The following is a 16,538-nucleotide window of genomic DNA, read 5'->3' as shown; positions in this document are numbered from 1 at the left end:
GATGTGAAAAGTTGAATCATTAGAAAAGACCCAAACGCTGGGAAAAATTGAAGGCAAGAGAAGGGGATGACATAGGACGAGATGGATGGATGGCATCTCCGACTCTATGGACAACAGTCTGAGCAAGTTCGGGGATACAGTGAAGGACAGGGAAGTCTGGTGTGCTGCAGTCCATGGGGTCACAAAGAGTCGGACATGACTGAGCAACTGAACAACAACAAAATACACCTTTCTCAGCTTTTTAAAGTTATAATCAGAAGTTTTGTAAGTTCCAACCAGCTATACACAGTTTTGACACATATCTCATGAATACTAAGTAAGAAATTCACTTACTTGTCAAAGCTAACTTGAGCTAATGCAGCAGTAAAAGCTCCATCGTCAACTACTTGGGCTAATCTAGCCCATGCCTCTGCAGCTGCACATCTCAAGAGGGGGTTGGGACTTTCCAAGGCTCCCATCACCAGTGCAAGGACAGGTCTTCTCACTTCTTCTGGACCCAAATGTCCCTTAGAGCCAGCCACATACTGAAATATGTAAAAAATGATCCAAGCTTACAACTGTAGTAAATTCTCTTATCCAGTTTGGAATGTATATTCTGGTTAACCAAATATGTTCATATTCGGTGACTCCTACTTTAAAAAAAAATCAAAACACCAGAAATACACACTGAACATACAAATATAATTTACTTTTTCTCACGAAGTACTTTAGAATTTTAAGCCTCCAGGGAAACAATATAGTGATCAATTATCACTACTACATTTATGTTCAAAGAACATTAATAGGGATTTCCATAAAATAAATGACCAATGAAGCCTATTTCATTTAGAAACAATAAGTCACAAATGCGACAATGAGCCAGATTTGGTCCACAGGCCATAATCTGCCAATCCCAGGTCTGCGATATTAGGCTTGGTAGGTTTAAGCATGTTTCTAAAATAGTATTATAGGTTTGACTTCTGACCAAGTTTTATATGGAGAAAAAGTAAAAGGGGAATTACAAATCCTGAAACATCAAGAAAAATTTAAAAACACCTTCCCTCAACCTACTTAGTTGGCCACATATTATGGGAAAAAAAGAAAATCAAGTAAACGGGAATTTAAAAAAAATAGAATTACCTTCAAGAAACTAGCAACTGAAGAAACGACATGTAACTGAACTACTTGTTGACGGGCTCCTTTTGCATGCTTTATACTGTCCAAAAGCTGTTCCAGCACAAGAAGCCTAAAATCAGAAACAAGATTTAAAGATAAATTAAGTCAAAGGGCAGTAAAATTAAGTATCCACTACTAATCTGTTCGGTTGCATTTTATTGGAGCTACTAAAATGAGATAAACTGTTGTCAAATACACTGAAGCCTTTTGGGAAATGAAAATATAACCAATGCAAAAGTATTTTGACTATGTGCCATTGCACTGAGGGAGGTACATATTTTGTAAAAAATAAATAACATGTATCACTTAATGTAGATTTACCTGGGCAAATTTGGCTATTTCAGCAACTATTTTCTAAAAAAGGGTATTTTAAAAGTTACCTGCATCAACATTTTTGTTCTTAGTAACAGGACTTATTGGATTCAAATACATTGCTTCATTTTAAAGGCATCATGGAGTTCAGTTAATGAGAAGAAGCACAACCTTTTGAACCCCAGCTATACCTTAAACATGTACGTGGGGATCATACTATATATAACACAGTTTTTACACTTGCTTTTCTCATTAACATTACCACTTTATCACTTTTCAAATCATTTTTATTCTTAGATAATTTTCAGGAAGCCAAATTTTACTATACACATTCTACAATTTATTCAACCATTCTCCTACTAGTGCAGAGTAATATTCTTATTTTCACAATTCTACAATTCCACCTATAATGAATGTGCATATCACTTTTGGTCTGAGGTTGAATGTGCTCGTTAGGTTTTAATGTATTAAAAAACAATGTGAGTTGTTTTTCATGTTCTCATAACACAGGAGTTTTTAAATCCATTTGATGAGATTAAAGCTATGTTAACCATGAAATAAATCACCCCCTTTTCTCCCCACCAGTTATTCTGTTTATAAACATTGCTTCAGAGCTCTGAATTTCCTTTCTCTCCCTTTAAAGCAGGAAGTAAAATAATATTTAAACTTAGTTTTTTAGTCGTGAACATCTTGATGGCAGTCAGAGACCTTATATTCTAGCTTCATCTCTCCCGTGTCTGGGTTTGGCAGCAGTCAAATGTGCTCACTGAACAATCATAAAGGACGGGTGCACCCAGTGAGTGAAACAGGCATGACTGGGTGAAGATGGCATGTGGGTATACGTTTACTCAACTCTACTGTGCTTCCAAGAATATTTCTAAAGCCCTTAACTAAATCTCTATCATTCTGTTGAGCCCCAAAGGCCCAAACACAGTTCTGCTCCAAAGGATAATTCTGTTATCAAAACAGAATAGATATGGAACTTATGTTTTTTTGAAATAAACTCAGTTGTGGAAGAAGTTAAGTTAGAAAAAAAAGGAAGGTACGTGAGGTTACACTATATGACTTTAGGAAAACAATATACATATAATCAATTCAGAGAATAAACATAGTGAATCACTAAAAATTTAGGGAAAATCATAGTAACTCTTTAGTCTATTTATTTAAAGATTTATTTCTTATTTTAAGGTTGATTCAGTTCATCACAATAAACAAAAACCAGAAAAGCACAGGAAAGAAAAATAAAATTCACCCCAAATCCCACCATTTAGAAAGCCTTATTTTGACATCTTTGGTCTAGTCTCTCCAGATTTATGGATCATTTTTTAAAAATTGGTTTCACAGTGTACATACTTTGTTAGTAACTTTTTTATTTCCCTAAGCATTAATCCCACCTTATTAACTACTGTACTGAAATAACTTTATTTTTCTCTTTTTTTATCTTGACCTCCTGTGATTTTGTTTCTAATTCAAGTATAACTGATGTACAATATTGTGTAAGTCACAAGTATGTGATATAGTGATTCACAATTTTTAAAGATTATATTCCATTTATAGTTATTTTAAAACAACTATATTCCCTACATTGTACAGTATATTCTTGTAGCTTATTTCATGCATGACAGTTTGTGCCCCTCAGTTTTGTACCCCACATTGCTCTCCCCCGCCCCCTCCCCGCTCCCCACTGGTAACCACTAGTTTTGTTCTCTGTATCTGTGCGTCTGCTTCTCTTTCATTGTATATTAACTAGTTTGTTGTATTTTTCCAATTCCACACAAACTGAAATAATTTTAAATTGCTATTAGAATTAATTAACTAATTCTCTAGTTTGGAATATTTAGGCCATTTCTAGTTTTATAACACAATAAATGTATCATATAAAAATTTTCTGTTTTCCAAGACCATATTTAAGTCACTTTGCTTCAAGAAAATATTTATAACCAAACTCCCCTGCGGGAAGAAAAATTATGGGTAACTATATGGTCAGGCTTATGAATTTAAAACCTAAGACATCATTATTAGACCATATCGTAGTCACCTGTTATAATGAAACTGTCATGTTGAAAGTCCTAAAAATTACGTAAGATTAGAGCTTGAGAATTTTATTATACTGTAATAAAATCTGACCTGTACTATTTTCGTGCCCACATTCATAGGCCAAAGACCCTAAATAAGACTACCAGAGCCCAAACTTTTTTCTCCATCCTTTATTCCCATATTCTGACACAGATATCAAGAAAACATTCTGACTCTTCAGGAAGATGGAGATGATCACTTTTTAGTAATACTGAATTTGTATTCCTAAGTAGTATCAATTATATAATTATTAGTTCACATTAATATAATTAATAAAATTAGCTGGTGCTGAAGCTGAAGCTCCAATACTTTGGTCACCTGATATGAAGAACTGACTCATTTGAAAAGACCCTGATGCTGGGAAAGATTGAAGGCAGGAAGAGAAGGGGATGACAAAGGATGAGATGGTTGAATGGCATCACCGACTCAATGGACATGAGTTTGAGCAAGCTCTAGGAGTTGGTGGTGGACAGGGAAGCCTGGCATGCTGCAGTCCATGGGGTTGCAAAGAGTTGGACACAACTGAGAGACTGAACTGAACTGATTAGTTCAGAACAAAGTTAGATAATAAAACTTTTGAGACTGGATGAAATGAAAACATACAAGTAATTAAGTAAACAGGAAAGACATAAATATTGAAAATGCTGATTTACCTTTCTTATACATTCAGAGAGAGGGTGTATAATGGGGAAAATTTTTACTACTGAGAGCTATAACTATGCTTTTCCTCTCTCTCCATCAATTTACACTCTCTGTTACTTCATAGCATTTTTAGCACTGTTCTCTGCATGCCAGAAACACCTAAGGTGTTTAAAAAATTTTAATGTCCAATGTAGTATGCATACCATTACTATTAAATCAGAACCTACATTTTAAAAAGTTTTAAAAAATTATTCAAATGACTGCAATGTACAGTCAAGGTACTTAATTCATGAATTAAGTAATTCATTCTTTGTAATTAGGTGCAAATATATTGGGAAGTAGCACATGTATAAGATCAGTAAAAATTTCTTCTCTGTATAAAATATCTTGATAATGCAGAGCTTTAAACATTTTAGTGCTTTAAAATTATCAATGCAAAGTTTTCTTAGTTTTAGAATCCTATAGTCAAAATAATCAATGATTTAAAGATAATTTAATTTCTAAATGCATAAATAAAGTAGAAAAAACCCATTTCTAATTTTAGGATAACCTCATGTTATGAGTTTCTTTTAAACTGTTTAAACACAAAGATAACCACAAAAACAACAAAACACTTGAAAACATTCACCTGCTGGATACAGGTACTTTAAGACCTTTCTTTTCTAGAGATGCAAATCTATGGCCCAGAGAAGGGTCTGCCTTGTAAACAAGTAACATCTCTGGGATAACAGGAAACTAGAAGCTCAACTTTGCTACCTCTGTTTCTCTGTGGTGCTCTAAGGGCATCCACTGGAGATTGCTAATAGCTGCTAAATGTAGGATCCTGCCAGACTACTTCCTTTAAAACTCTCAAAACTACCGCCTACTATTTTTATTCAGTTAGACTTCAAAGAGAATATGCTTTGCTTTACCAGGTTGCAACATATTTATTAAGACAAGCAAAACCTCTCCTCCCCTGAATATTCATTCTATATGTTATTTTTATCCAAGTGGGATAAAAAGAAACGTGGCACTTTTAAAGTTCATTAAACTGTAAAAAACAGAAATAAGAAACCATTTCCTTGAAACTGTAACTGGGCAATAAATCTGGGTAAAATCAAAAAGAAAATCACCTTCTCTAGGAGAGCAATAAAACCAATTTTTTAAAAGGAAAGCTTGTAAGAGTATGCTTTTTTCCCCATTTTTAATCTGAGACCTATCAAAGAGCTTAACAGTCTTTCAGGAACATGCTTAATTTAAATCTTTTACCCACAAGGCTGCAGTTATTGCTGTATTAATCCAAATTAAGATTTTAAATTAATTGTATGCACTATATAACAATACAGTCACAGACTAGTTCAAATCTTTTCTCCATCAGTAATTCTTTAAAAATTCCAGACCACTGTGATTTTCCTCTCATCTTTTAGTGCTACAGCATTCATTTATAATTTAGTCACATATTGTTTTAAGTATAACCATAACTTTATAGTTATAGTATACAGTGAACTATAGGCTACAAATTTCAAATCATCTTTTGAAATTAATCTCAAAATATGCATATACCATGATACTGAATAAGTACTATTATCAGTTAAAATAGAACAACATGAAGTTATTAAAAATCAACATAAATGTTATTTGTTTTCTATCCACTGAAAGTAGACTACCCAAAAGCCTGTTTCAGAAATGTGTTGCTGACAAGACTCAAATATTTCTGCGATTCTTCATCAAAGAGACCAAAGTAAATTCCTTACCTAATTGGTATTCTCTGGAAGACATAACTGAGAAAATTATATAAAAGCTATGGTCTAGCATTGTTGCTGGTCTAGCATAAAAGAAACAAAGAGAATGAACATGAATGAATGAGGATAATTAATATTTTGCAAATTGTTAACCAGCACAGTCTAAGGGAAAGATTCAGTTCCTATTCAGTATCTCAGATAAAAACAGAATTTCCTGGATACTCTAGACATGAGTAGTGGTTTTTGATCCTCAAGAAAGATATTACCCTACTACCCTCAATGAGAAATCATTAGCAATCTTTTATAATTTTTAAAAACCAAAGTTCATTTCAAGTGAAGTGAATCCACCAAACTGAAGACTACTCTATTTTAATCTAATTTTTGAAATCCACTAAACTAAGGACTAAGCCTGGAACCTATAGTATGAGATCTTGTCTATTCAGACAACCAGTGTTTCCTTTTGCAACACTGGCTCATAAATCAGTTTTTGTGTCACTGAGTTTTATATTCATATTTTCAGCTAGATGAGAAGTTAATATGGGAAAAGCAGGGCATCCACGATAGTGCCTAGCAGGCTTTCAGTTTAATCTAATCACTGACTTCATTACTTCTTATTAAATATTTAGCCAACTGAATAATTAAACAAGAGCCTTTAATCTCACCTTCACCTGTCATCTATAAGAAGTCTTTTATATTAATGAGAACTCTGACAGCCTCCTTTTTACCACTCTATTACGCATTCACTGAACAAATTACCAAACCTAAAACACATTTCAGGATGAGTGAACCTCTGAAGACAGTTTACCTTTGGGCTTCTCCCACATGAGCACACACAACTCCAAACAGCTTGACTGCAGAGCGAGTGACTGACAGCGTTGGAGGTAAGGGCTTAGGCACCGAATCTCCCTCTACATCTTTCTCGTAAATAGAGTAAGGGTCATACTCGAGACTTCCACAAGCAATACCACTACCAAGCAGGAGCTAAAAGAAAAAAAAAAATGCATATAAGGTTTTAAAACAACTATTCAGGACGTCCTTGTGGTCCAGTGGTTGGCACTCTGAGAGCTGGCTGGGTAAGTAGGATCCCACTTGCTGGGCAGTGCTGCCAATTAAAAAAAAAAAAACACACACAACAAAAACCAATGAAACCACTGTTCATAAGTTGAATCAATCCAAGAGTTACTGAAAAATGACCATACCTGTTCTTCAATAAATCTATGGTCAGTCTCTTGTAGCAAAGGACTTAATATTAGAAGATCATCTTGATGACAGAAGGGTGGGAGTAAAAATGTGGATGCTGCCACCTGGATATCAGGGGCAGTCAGGTCAGCAGCCAGCTCCTTGAAGATTGCACTGAGGTTTCCTATTAAGTCACAGAAAAAGAGCAATCAGCAATATTAGCCAAAAAAGAGCAAAATCAGCAATAGCAGTTAATAGGTCTGAGAACGGGGTTTAAAGAGCCCAGGTTGAACTTTAATCTACATTATCAGCTAACTTTAATCTATCACAGTCTATTTAATCTGTTCTCCTCCCTGAGAAATGCCCTATGGATGAAAAGCTCAACTATGTGTGGCTGATCACAAGGATAAGAACAGACATCTCAATGTATGTGTGTATGTATACTTTATACACTAAATAAATACTACTACCATCATTTTAAATAAAATGACATGGAGCATAAAAACAGAAAGAAAAAAGTAACAAAGGCAGACAACGCAGGCATAACATTAGCAGGACGGCACCCTAACTCCCCACCACCCCAGCAAATGACTGCCACTCATCCTAACCAGCGAGATTAATCTCGGTTCACCTATACTCTCAATTGACTATCTCATCACCCTCCACACTATTTTGGAGCAATCCCTGGAAAGCATATCACTTGCATCTATAAATATTTCATTGTGTATCATTAGAATTAAGGATGTTTTAAACAATTTCACCATCCCAATTTGATGTTTTAATGATTACTAAACAGGGACTTCCCTGTTGACAATCCTCGCTTTAAGAAGATATAAGACACAAGACACACAGATGTTAACTAAAAAACAAAGGCAGGAAATACTAAGTTTCATAGAGGATGAACAAAGAGCATAGCTATGTTTAGAGAAAGGAGAGATTACAAACAGGAATTGGGGACAGTGGACAAGGATCAATAAAAGCTTAATGAAGCAAGTAAGAGTTGCTTAAAGGAATGTCTGTAAGTTTAGTTACCAGTATGTGATACTCAAGACAATAATTCTGTTGGTTGCATAACATGCAAGCTATGTTGGTACTACAGCTAAATGTGAAAACAGTGGCATATCTCCATTTTCTCATTTAAAGTAACTGCTGGCCACCTAACTGTCCCTGAACAAAGTTCTTAAAGATGATTCAGTTTTAAAATGCAAATATGCTTCTCTTGTAGAAATACATTACTTTCTGATGCTAATGAGGAGCAATTTTCAGTGTGGAGAAAATTAAAATACTTAAATGGAGATCCATAATGAAACTAAGGAAATAAAAATTAGGAACCCAAGTTTTGTTCCATAAACTTAAGAAAATTAAGCAACTATCGTGACAAAATTCTGCTTTTGTTGGACAACCATGATGAAAAGTTTATATAAATTCTTTTCTTTTTCCAGCCATGCCAAGTGGTTTGTGGGATCTCAGTTCCCTGACCAGGGATAGAAACCGGGCTGCAGAGAAAGCCTGAAATCCTAATTACTAGGCCAACCAGGGAACTCCCCAAAAGGAATAGATTTGAAGTAGTATTAACTTAATATGGTTAGTTGACAATTTAAAAATTTTTTAAAAATGTTCCCATTAGAGACCATTTTCAACTTTCACCTCTTGAAACAAGCATCTTAAATTATTCAGTAGTAGTAGCAATACATTTTCTTAAAACTGCATTTGAAATTTACAAGAAAGGATATAGAACTAATTGCAAAATAAGGGCAAGCTTTTTTTTTTTTTTAACCAAATGCAGTATTCAAGTATTCTGAAGTCATCTTGAGCCCAATAAAAGCAAAACCTACATTATAAACTTTATAAAATAAATTATACCTTGGTATACCACTCAAGATTAAAGTGCTATCTGGACAGAGTTAAGAATGGAATGATGGAAGGCAATGTGTACAACAGATATGCAGTCCAGAAGGAAAATAGGAATGGTCAAATTTCTAATTGACTTGCATTATATATTCTGTAGAAAACCCTGGAGTAGAATCAAGACTAATCTTTGTGACTCATTCTCTCTCACACATTGAAACTAGGGACATTTTTCTCAGAAGAGAGAGGATAGCAGGACATGAAACAGTCATCTTTTGTCATGTATTTTATTTACTATAAATTGATGACTTCAAATTGGGGTGCTGGAGAAGACCTTTCAGAGTCCCTTGGACTACAAGGAGATCAAACCAATCAATCCTAAAGAAAATCAACCCTGAATATTCATTGGAAGTACTGATGCTGAAGCTCCAATACTTTGGCCACCTGATGCAAAGAGCTGACTCACTGGAAAAGACCCTGATGCTGGGAAAGAATGAAAGCAAAAGGACAAGGGGGCAGTAGAGGATGAGATGGTTAGATAGCATCACTGACTCAATGAACAGTGATGAGCAAACTTTGAGAGACAGTGAAGGACAGGGAAGCCTGGTGTGCTGCAGTCCATGGGATCCCAAAGAGTCAGACACAACTTAGCAACTGAACAACAACCATGTTTACTATAAAACGGTAAACACATGGGTTAAGACTGAACTCCCAAAACCTTCCGAACACAAAGCACGAAGTAACTGCCATATAATCCATTTGTTCAGGCACTGTATTAACCACAAATGGTAAAACATTTTGGTTTAAGGCACTTACCTTCATAGGTTTCAGGAGATAATAAAATCAACAATTCATAAAGCCTTTGTCTATAAACTACTGATGGTGTTTTCAAAGGACTTCCATATGTTTTTAGTATTGAAGAGAGCCTTAAAGTAAAAGAAAAAGTGTATGTCAAGTGTGTAAGTTATATAACAATGTATAAATATTCAACATATTGACATATAAAGATAAAATAGGTATTATATATAATAAGTGATCACTAATGCTTTTATTTACTAAAATTATTTAAAAAAATTTTTTACTGTGGACCATTTTTAGAGTCTTTATTGAATCTATTGCAATACTGTTTCTGTTTTATCTTTTGCTTTTTGGCTGCAAGACATGTGGGATTTTAGCTCCCCAACCAAGGATCAAACCCACACCCCCTGCACTGGAATGTAAGCAGTGAACCACCTCGGAAGTCCCTATTTATTTATTTTTTTATAATGTGTGGTTTGAAGTTAAAAGAGCAATTACAAGTGTCAGATATGAAAACCATTTAGCTAACTTTCTATCATACTTCATAAAACAATATATTCTGCTAAGATATCTAAGGTTGTTCCTATTTTATCTATTAGCTGAAACTCTTACTAAACCCCCAAATTTACAACATTGCATTTGTGAAAACTAAATTCTATTATGCAGAAAAGGAACAGGCCAAAGAAACAGGAGGCCCAAAGATCTAGAAAAAAATCCAAGTGTTTTATGTTAGAAAACTTCATCTGGAATGCAGTCACCAAATAACAATGAATCATAAAAAAAATACACAGATTCATAAAACAAATCTACTTTTGATAAAGCACAAGCAGAGCCAATGCTTCCCCAAAAGTTCCAGTCATAAAATCTCTTATCATCTCCTCTTGTCACTCTCTTTCATTCACTTTCATGTACCCCTTTTTTAATCTTCTATTCATTCTCACTACTGGTATTAACATCATTTTATTGATGTTCACTCATCTAACAAATATTTATTAAAGGATTACTACTCTTTGACTTGTGATCAAATGGAGTGAAGCTTTCATCTCCTGCAGCAATACAGAAATTCAATGGAATTACTTTTGCTGTGCCACTGGAATAAATTTCCTATGCTGTTACGGCATGTGGTTTCCAGGTATTCTAAGAAATCCTGGTAATGTTTATTCATGTGTGTTTGCTAGAAAAATACTGCATGATATTTCTTGTTTCTAAAAAAGAATTATATATATATTTTTCTTTTTTGAGAGAGAGAGAGACTATGATTGGTAGTCTTTTTTTTAATAAAAGAATATTTATTTACTTATTGGCTGTGCAGGGTCTTCACTGCTGCTTGGGCTTTTCTCTACTTGCAGGACGTGGGCTTCTCACTGTGGTGGCTTCTCTTGTTGCAAAGCATGGGCTCTAGGGCGTGTGGGATTCAGCAGTTTTAGTTGCCAAGCTCTAGGGCACAGGCTCAATAATTGTGGCACATGGGCTTAGTAACTCTGCAGCATGTGGGGATCTTCCCAATCAGGGATGGAATCCGAGTCCCCTGCATTGGCAGGGGGACTCTTTACCACTGAGCCATGAGGGAAGTGCAAATAATTATTTTTGACTTGTCATTTTGTTAAAAAAAAAAAAAAAAAAAAGAAAGATGGTTCTGTTCATTATCTCTCACCTTAGTAAACAACATTTATAAAACCTGAGTAGAATTTTTTAGTTATGGAAGTTAAAAACAAATCCACTGTATTTTTGTATTCCTCTAAAACAAGATGGGGGGATTACAGTTGATTACATGAAAAATATTTAAATTGTATTGGCAAGACATTAAGAAATTACAATTCTTAAAAATCCTGCAGCATTCAGTTGGTTTAAATACAATACAATTTAGTTCAGAGGGTTGTTTGCATGTGTGTCCATTTACAGAAAATAAAATGAATATAACAAAGTAAGAACTTATTCCTAATGGTTTTTACTACTATAAGTAGGGCAGATTAGACTCTCTAAAGGGCCTTCCTCTATAAATACACTTTAGACTTTGGATAAAAGATAATTTGCATTGCTAGACTTGAAGAAAGACTTTCAAGGCCAACCCCACACTACCCCCCAAAATAAATGAACATAAAATGCTTGAAATAAAAAATGAGCTAAAATCAGAGTGGGAACACCAATACCAACACAAGAACCTGCAATTGAGCTTGTGCCCATGCACTGTAGGGCTGATAAATGAGATCTCTTAAAGACAGTTTATCCCAAAGAAATACCAAAGAAGGCCAATGGCAAAAAATGCTCAAACTACTACACAATTGCACTCATACGCTTATAGTAATGCTCAAAATTCTCCAAGCCAGGCTTCAGCAATACATGAACCACAAACTTCCAGATGTTCAAGCTGGTTTTAGAAAAGGCAGAGGAACCAGAGATCACATTGCCAACATCCACTGGATCATCGAAAAAGCAAGAGAGGTCCAGAAAAACATCTATTTCTACTGTATTGACTATGTCAAAGTCTTTGACTGTGTGGATCACAATAAACTGTGGAGAATTCTTAAAGAGATGGGAATACCAGACCACCTGACCTGCCTCTTAAGAAATCTGTGTGCAGGTCAAAGAAGCAACAGTTAGAACTGGACACGGAACAACAGACTGGTTCCAAATAGGAAAAGGAGTACATCAAGGCTGTATATTGTCACCCTGCTTATTTAACTTTTATGCAGAGTATATCATGAGAAACGCTGGGCTGGATGAAGCACAAGCTGGAATCAAGATTGCCAGGAGAAATATCAATAACCTCAGATATGCAGATGACACCACCCTTAGGGCAGAAAGTGAACAAGAACTTGATGAAAGTGAAAGAGGAGAGTTAAAAGGTTGGCTTAAAGCTCAACTTTCAGAAAACTAAGATCATGGCATCTGGTCCCATCACTTCATAGCAAATAGATAGGACAACAGTGGAAACAGTAGCTGACTTTATTCTTGGGGGGCTCCAGAATCACTGCAGATGGTGACTGCAGCCATAAAATTAAAAAATGCTTGCTCCTTGGAAGGAAAGTTATGATCAACTTAGCATATTAAAAAGCAGAGACATTACTTTGCCAACAAAGGTCTGTCTAGTCAAGGCTATGTTTTTTTCAGTAGTCATGTATGGATGTGACAGTTGGACTATAAAGAAAGCTGGGCACCAAAGAATTGATGCTTTTGAACTGTGGTGTTGAAGACTCTTGAGAGTCCCTTGGACAGCAGGGAGATCCAACCAGTCCATCCTAAAGGAGATCAGTCCTGAGTGTTCACTAGAAGGACTGATGGTGAAACTGAAATGTCAATTCTTTGAACATCTGATGCGAAGAGCTGACTCATTTGAAAAGACCCTGATTCTGGGAAAGACTGAAGGGAGGAGGAGGAGAGGACGACAAAGGATGAGATGGTTGGATGGCATCACTGACTCAATGGACATGAGTTTGAGTAAACTCCGGGAGTTGGTGATGGACAGGGAGGCCTAGTGTGCTGCGATCCATGGCGTTGCAATGAGTTGTACACGACTGAGCGACTGAACTGAACTGAACTAAAGACAGTTTAAATGGTCCCAGGTCCTGGCAGAGGCAAAGGTATACTGAATTAAACACAGCTGAAGGCAGAATTAGTGAACTGGAAGAGGTTGTGGAAGAAATCACACAGAAAGCAGCAGAAAGAAAAAAATATTAGAAAAAGACTAATAGACATGGTTTCCCAGATAGTGCTAATGGTAAAGAATCTGCCTCCCAAATCAGGAGGTATAAGAGACACAGATTCAATCCCTGGGTTGGAAGATTCCTTGAAGGAGAACATGGCAACCCACCCCAGTATTCTCGCTTGTAGAATCCCAGGGACAGAGGAGGCTGGTGGGCTACAGTCCAGTGGGTTGCAAAGAGTCAAATGTGACTGTAGCAACTTAGCACAGCACACACAAGACACATGGAAGACAAAACAAAGAGACCAAAAATTTGCCTAACCAAAGCCCCAGAAGGAGAGTTTAACAAGGATGGAAAACAGGCAATATCTGAAGAAATAACAGCCACTTTTCCAGGACAACTGAAATATATGAATCCAACAAAATATACACCACAATGGATAAAGAAATGTACAGATCATATTCACTAAGAACAATGTAATTACATTAACAATCTAACAAAACTAGAATCTAGAAACAGCTCCATACATTAAGAAATTTTAAAACATATTTTTAAACAACTCGAAAGAAATTATAATGAAATTGAAAAACACATAAACCTGGAAAAAAATGGAAATAATATATGTTAATATTTTTAGGATTGAGCAACTGGATCCTTACAGGGAAATTTATGACCTTAGCTTATATTAAAGGAATTATAAGAAATTCAACAAGCTAAGCTTTCAAATTAAGGTGTTAGAAAAAGAATTTAAAGAAACAGGAGTAATGACAAGTGATAATTAATGAAACAGGAAACAAGTTCAACATAAACAGTTACTTTTTGTATAAATGAATTAAAAAAAAACCTCTCATGAGATGGGTCAGGAAAAACAGAAGAGAAGGCATAATGGAAACTTATCAGAAACTGATGAAGGGACATGACAGATATAACAGACATTAAAGAAATAAGAGAATACTAAGAAAAACTTCATGCCAAAAAGTTTGAAGTTTAAGATGCAATGGGAAAATTTGTGGAAAAATCGAACAAACAAGCAAAACAAAACCCCAAGCCAGATCTCAAATAGTTAAAGCAATTAAGGAAATGAACTATGTAGTTTAAAAAAATTCCCACAAATCAAACAGCAGGTCCAGACTGTTTTACAAATGGTTTCATGTGACACATAATTTCAATCTTCTAAAAGCTCCTCCTTATAAAACATTCACCTACTTCATTCCATGAGGCTGCTGCTGCTGCTGTCGCTTCAGTCGTGTCCGACTCTGTGCGACCCCATAGACAGCACCCCACCAAGCTCCCCCGTCCCTGGGATTCTCCAGGCAAGAATACTGGAGTGGGTTGCCATTTCCTTCTCTAATGCATGAAAGTGAAGTGAAAGTGAAGTCGCTCAGTTGTGTGACTGTTCAAGACCCCATGGACTGTAGCCCACCAGGCTCCTCTCTCCATGGAATTTTCCAGGCAAGAGGACCTAGCTAGTATAACATTAATGAAAACCTGAGGGGTGCAGCACAAGAAATAAAAGTATAGGGCAGTCTCACTGATTAAATATATGTGAAGAATCCCAGACATAAGCAAACTAAATCCATAAATTTACAAAAACGGATAACTATTTCCACGCTCAGATTATCTCAAGAATGCAACCTAGTGAAAAATTAGCCAGTAAAATTCGTTACATTAAAATTATCAGATTAAACCACTTTATAAAAATCAGAACTGGACTTTCCTGGTGGTCCAGCGGTTAAGAAAATCTAGCTGCCAAAGCTCATGACACGAGTTTGATCCCTGGTCCAGGCAGATTCCAAATCCCACAGGGCAATTAAGCCAACATACCATAAACACTGAGGCCCATGCTCCGCAACGAGAGAAGCCACCACAATGAGAAGCTCATGTACTGCAATTAGAGAGTAGATCCCTTTTTGCTACAACTAGAGAAAGTTCGTATGCAGCAACAAAGACACGGTAAAGCCATAAATAAATAAATGAAATTAAAAAAAAAAAATCAAAACCCAATGAAGCCCACTGGCTACAACTACTGAGCCTGTGTGAGCTCTAGAGCCTGTGAGCCACAAGTACTGAGCCTGTGTACCGACAGCCTGTGATTCACAGAGCAGCCTCTGCTCACCACAACTAGAGAAAGCCAGTGTGCAGCAATAAAGACCCAATGCAATCAAAAAGAAACTAAATAATAAAATAAAAGGCCTGTCACAAACATTATTCTTATTTGTGAAACATAAGAAGCATTCCCTTTAATAAGCCACTTCTATTCCGTTTTAAATTGTAGTCAAGTCATCTGGTTAGCACATAGGGGAGAGAGAGAACACAAATGAATGTATGAATAAATACCATAAAGGGAGAAATCCTAAAGAATCTACAAATGCTTGATATAGGAAAATTTAGCAAGGCAGCTGGATATAAGGTCAATTATGTTTTTTAATACACTAGCAATAAAGAGATTATACAGACACACACATTTTCACTCCCACATACTTATTTAATAAACGCAAAGAAAAATAGGAAGTAACTAGCTAGGAATAAATTCTTTTAAAGACATGTAAGACTTTCACATAGTAAAATTTTATACTTTGTAACAACCTCAACAATAGTAGAGGTATTATGTTTATGCATATTATAAAAAGGTCAGTTATCTTCAAGTTTATCTATAGACTCAGTTTAACTCCAATTAAAATTTCAACAGGAGTTAATCAAAACTGCAAAAAGGCCAAATTGTGCCTAATGATGAAAAAGGCCAAAAAGTTTGCCCAGCAGACACTAAAACTTATTATTATGTAGTATGGGCACAGAAATGGGCGAACACATCAATGGAATATGGTAAGAAAATACAGAAACAGACTGTGCTCTGGCATTTACCAGAGAGAGGAAGCATGGATTTCTTTATTATGGGGCAATATGTTATCCACATTAAAAAAGAATGAAATTGGAACCCTATGTCACTCCAAACACAAAAATAAATTCCAGATGGATTAAACACAAATGTGAAAGACAAAAACCTTAAACATTTTAGAGAGAGAGAAAAAAAAAAGCATATTTATAACCATGCAGATATATTTTATAAATCAAAAGATAGGAAGTACTAACCAAGAAGTAAAAGACTGATAAATCTGACATTTAAATTAAGAATGTCTGCAGGGCACAGGTTCGATCCCTGGTC

General features: G+C 35.6%; 1 protein-coding gene across 5 annotated transcripts in view; it reads right to left on the bottom strand.

The window, feature by feature from the left end:
• HEATR5A (HEAT repeat containing 5A) overlaps positions 1 to 16,538 on the bottom strand; it is a 123,264-nt gene that overhangs the window by 39,875 nt on the left and 66,851 nt on the right. For all 5 annotated transcript variants that reach the window (XM_070478052.1, XM_070478053.1, XM_020876793.2 and 2 more), the window contains 5 exons: positions 9,750 to 9,859; positions 7,106 to 7,269; positions 6,712 to 6,887; positions 1,120 to 1,225; positions 334 to 524 (listed from right to left, as the gene is read on the bottom strand). In XM_070478052.1, the coding sequence (XP_070334153.1) occupies positions 334 to 524; positions 1,120 to 1,225; positions 6,712 to 6,887; positions 7,106 to 7,269; positions 9,750 to 9,859 (747 nt within the window). The remainder of the gene's footprint in view (positions 1 to 333; positions 525 to 1,119; positions 1,226 to 6,711; positions 6,888 to 7,105; positions 7,270 to 9,749; positions 9,860 to 16,538) is intronic.

This window comes from Odocoileus virginianus, chromosome 16 (assembly GCF_023699985.2).
Source record: "Odocoileus virginianus isolate 20LAN1187 ecotype Illinois chromosome 16, Ovbor_1.2, whole genome shotgun sequence".
NCBI lineage: Eukaryota > Metazoa > Chordata > Mammalia > Artiodactyla > Cervidae > Odocoileus > Odocoileus virginianus.
The sequence above is the reverse complement of the archived record's forward strand: the minus strand, read 5'-3'. Positions and strand labels throughout refer to the sequence as shown.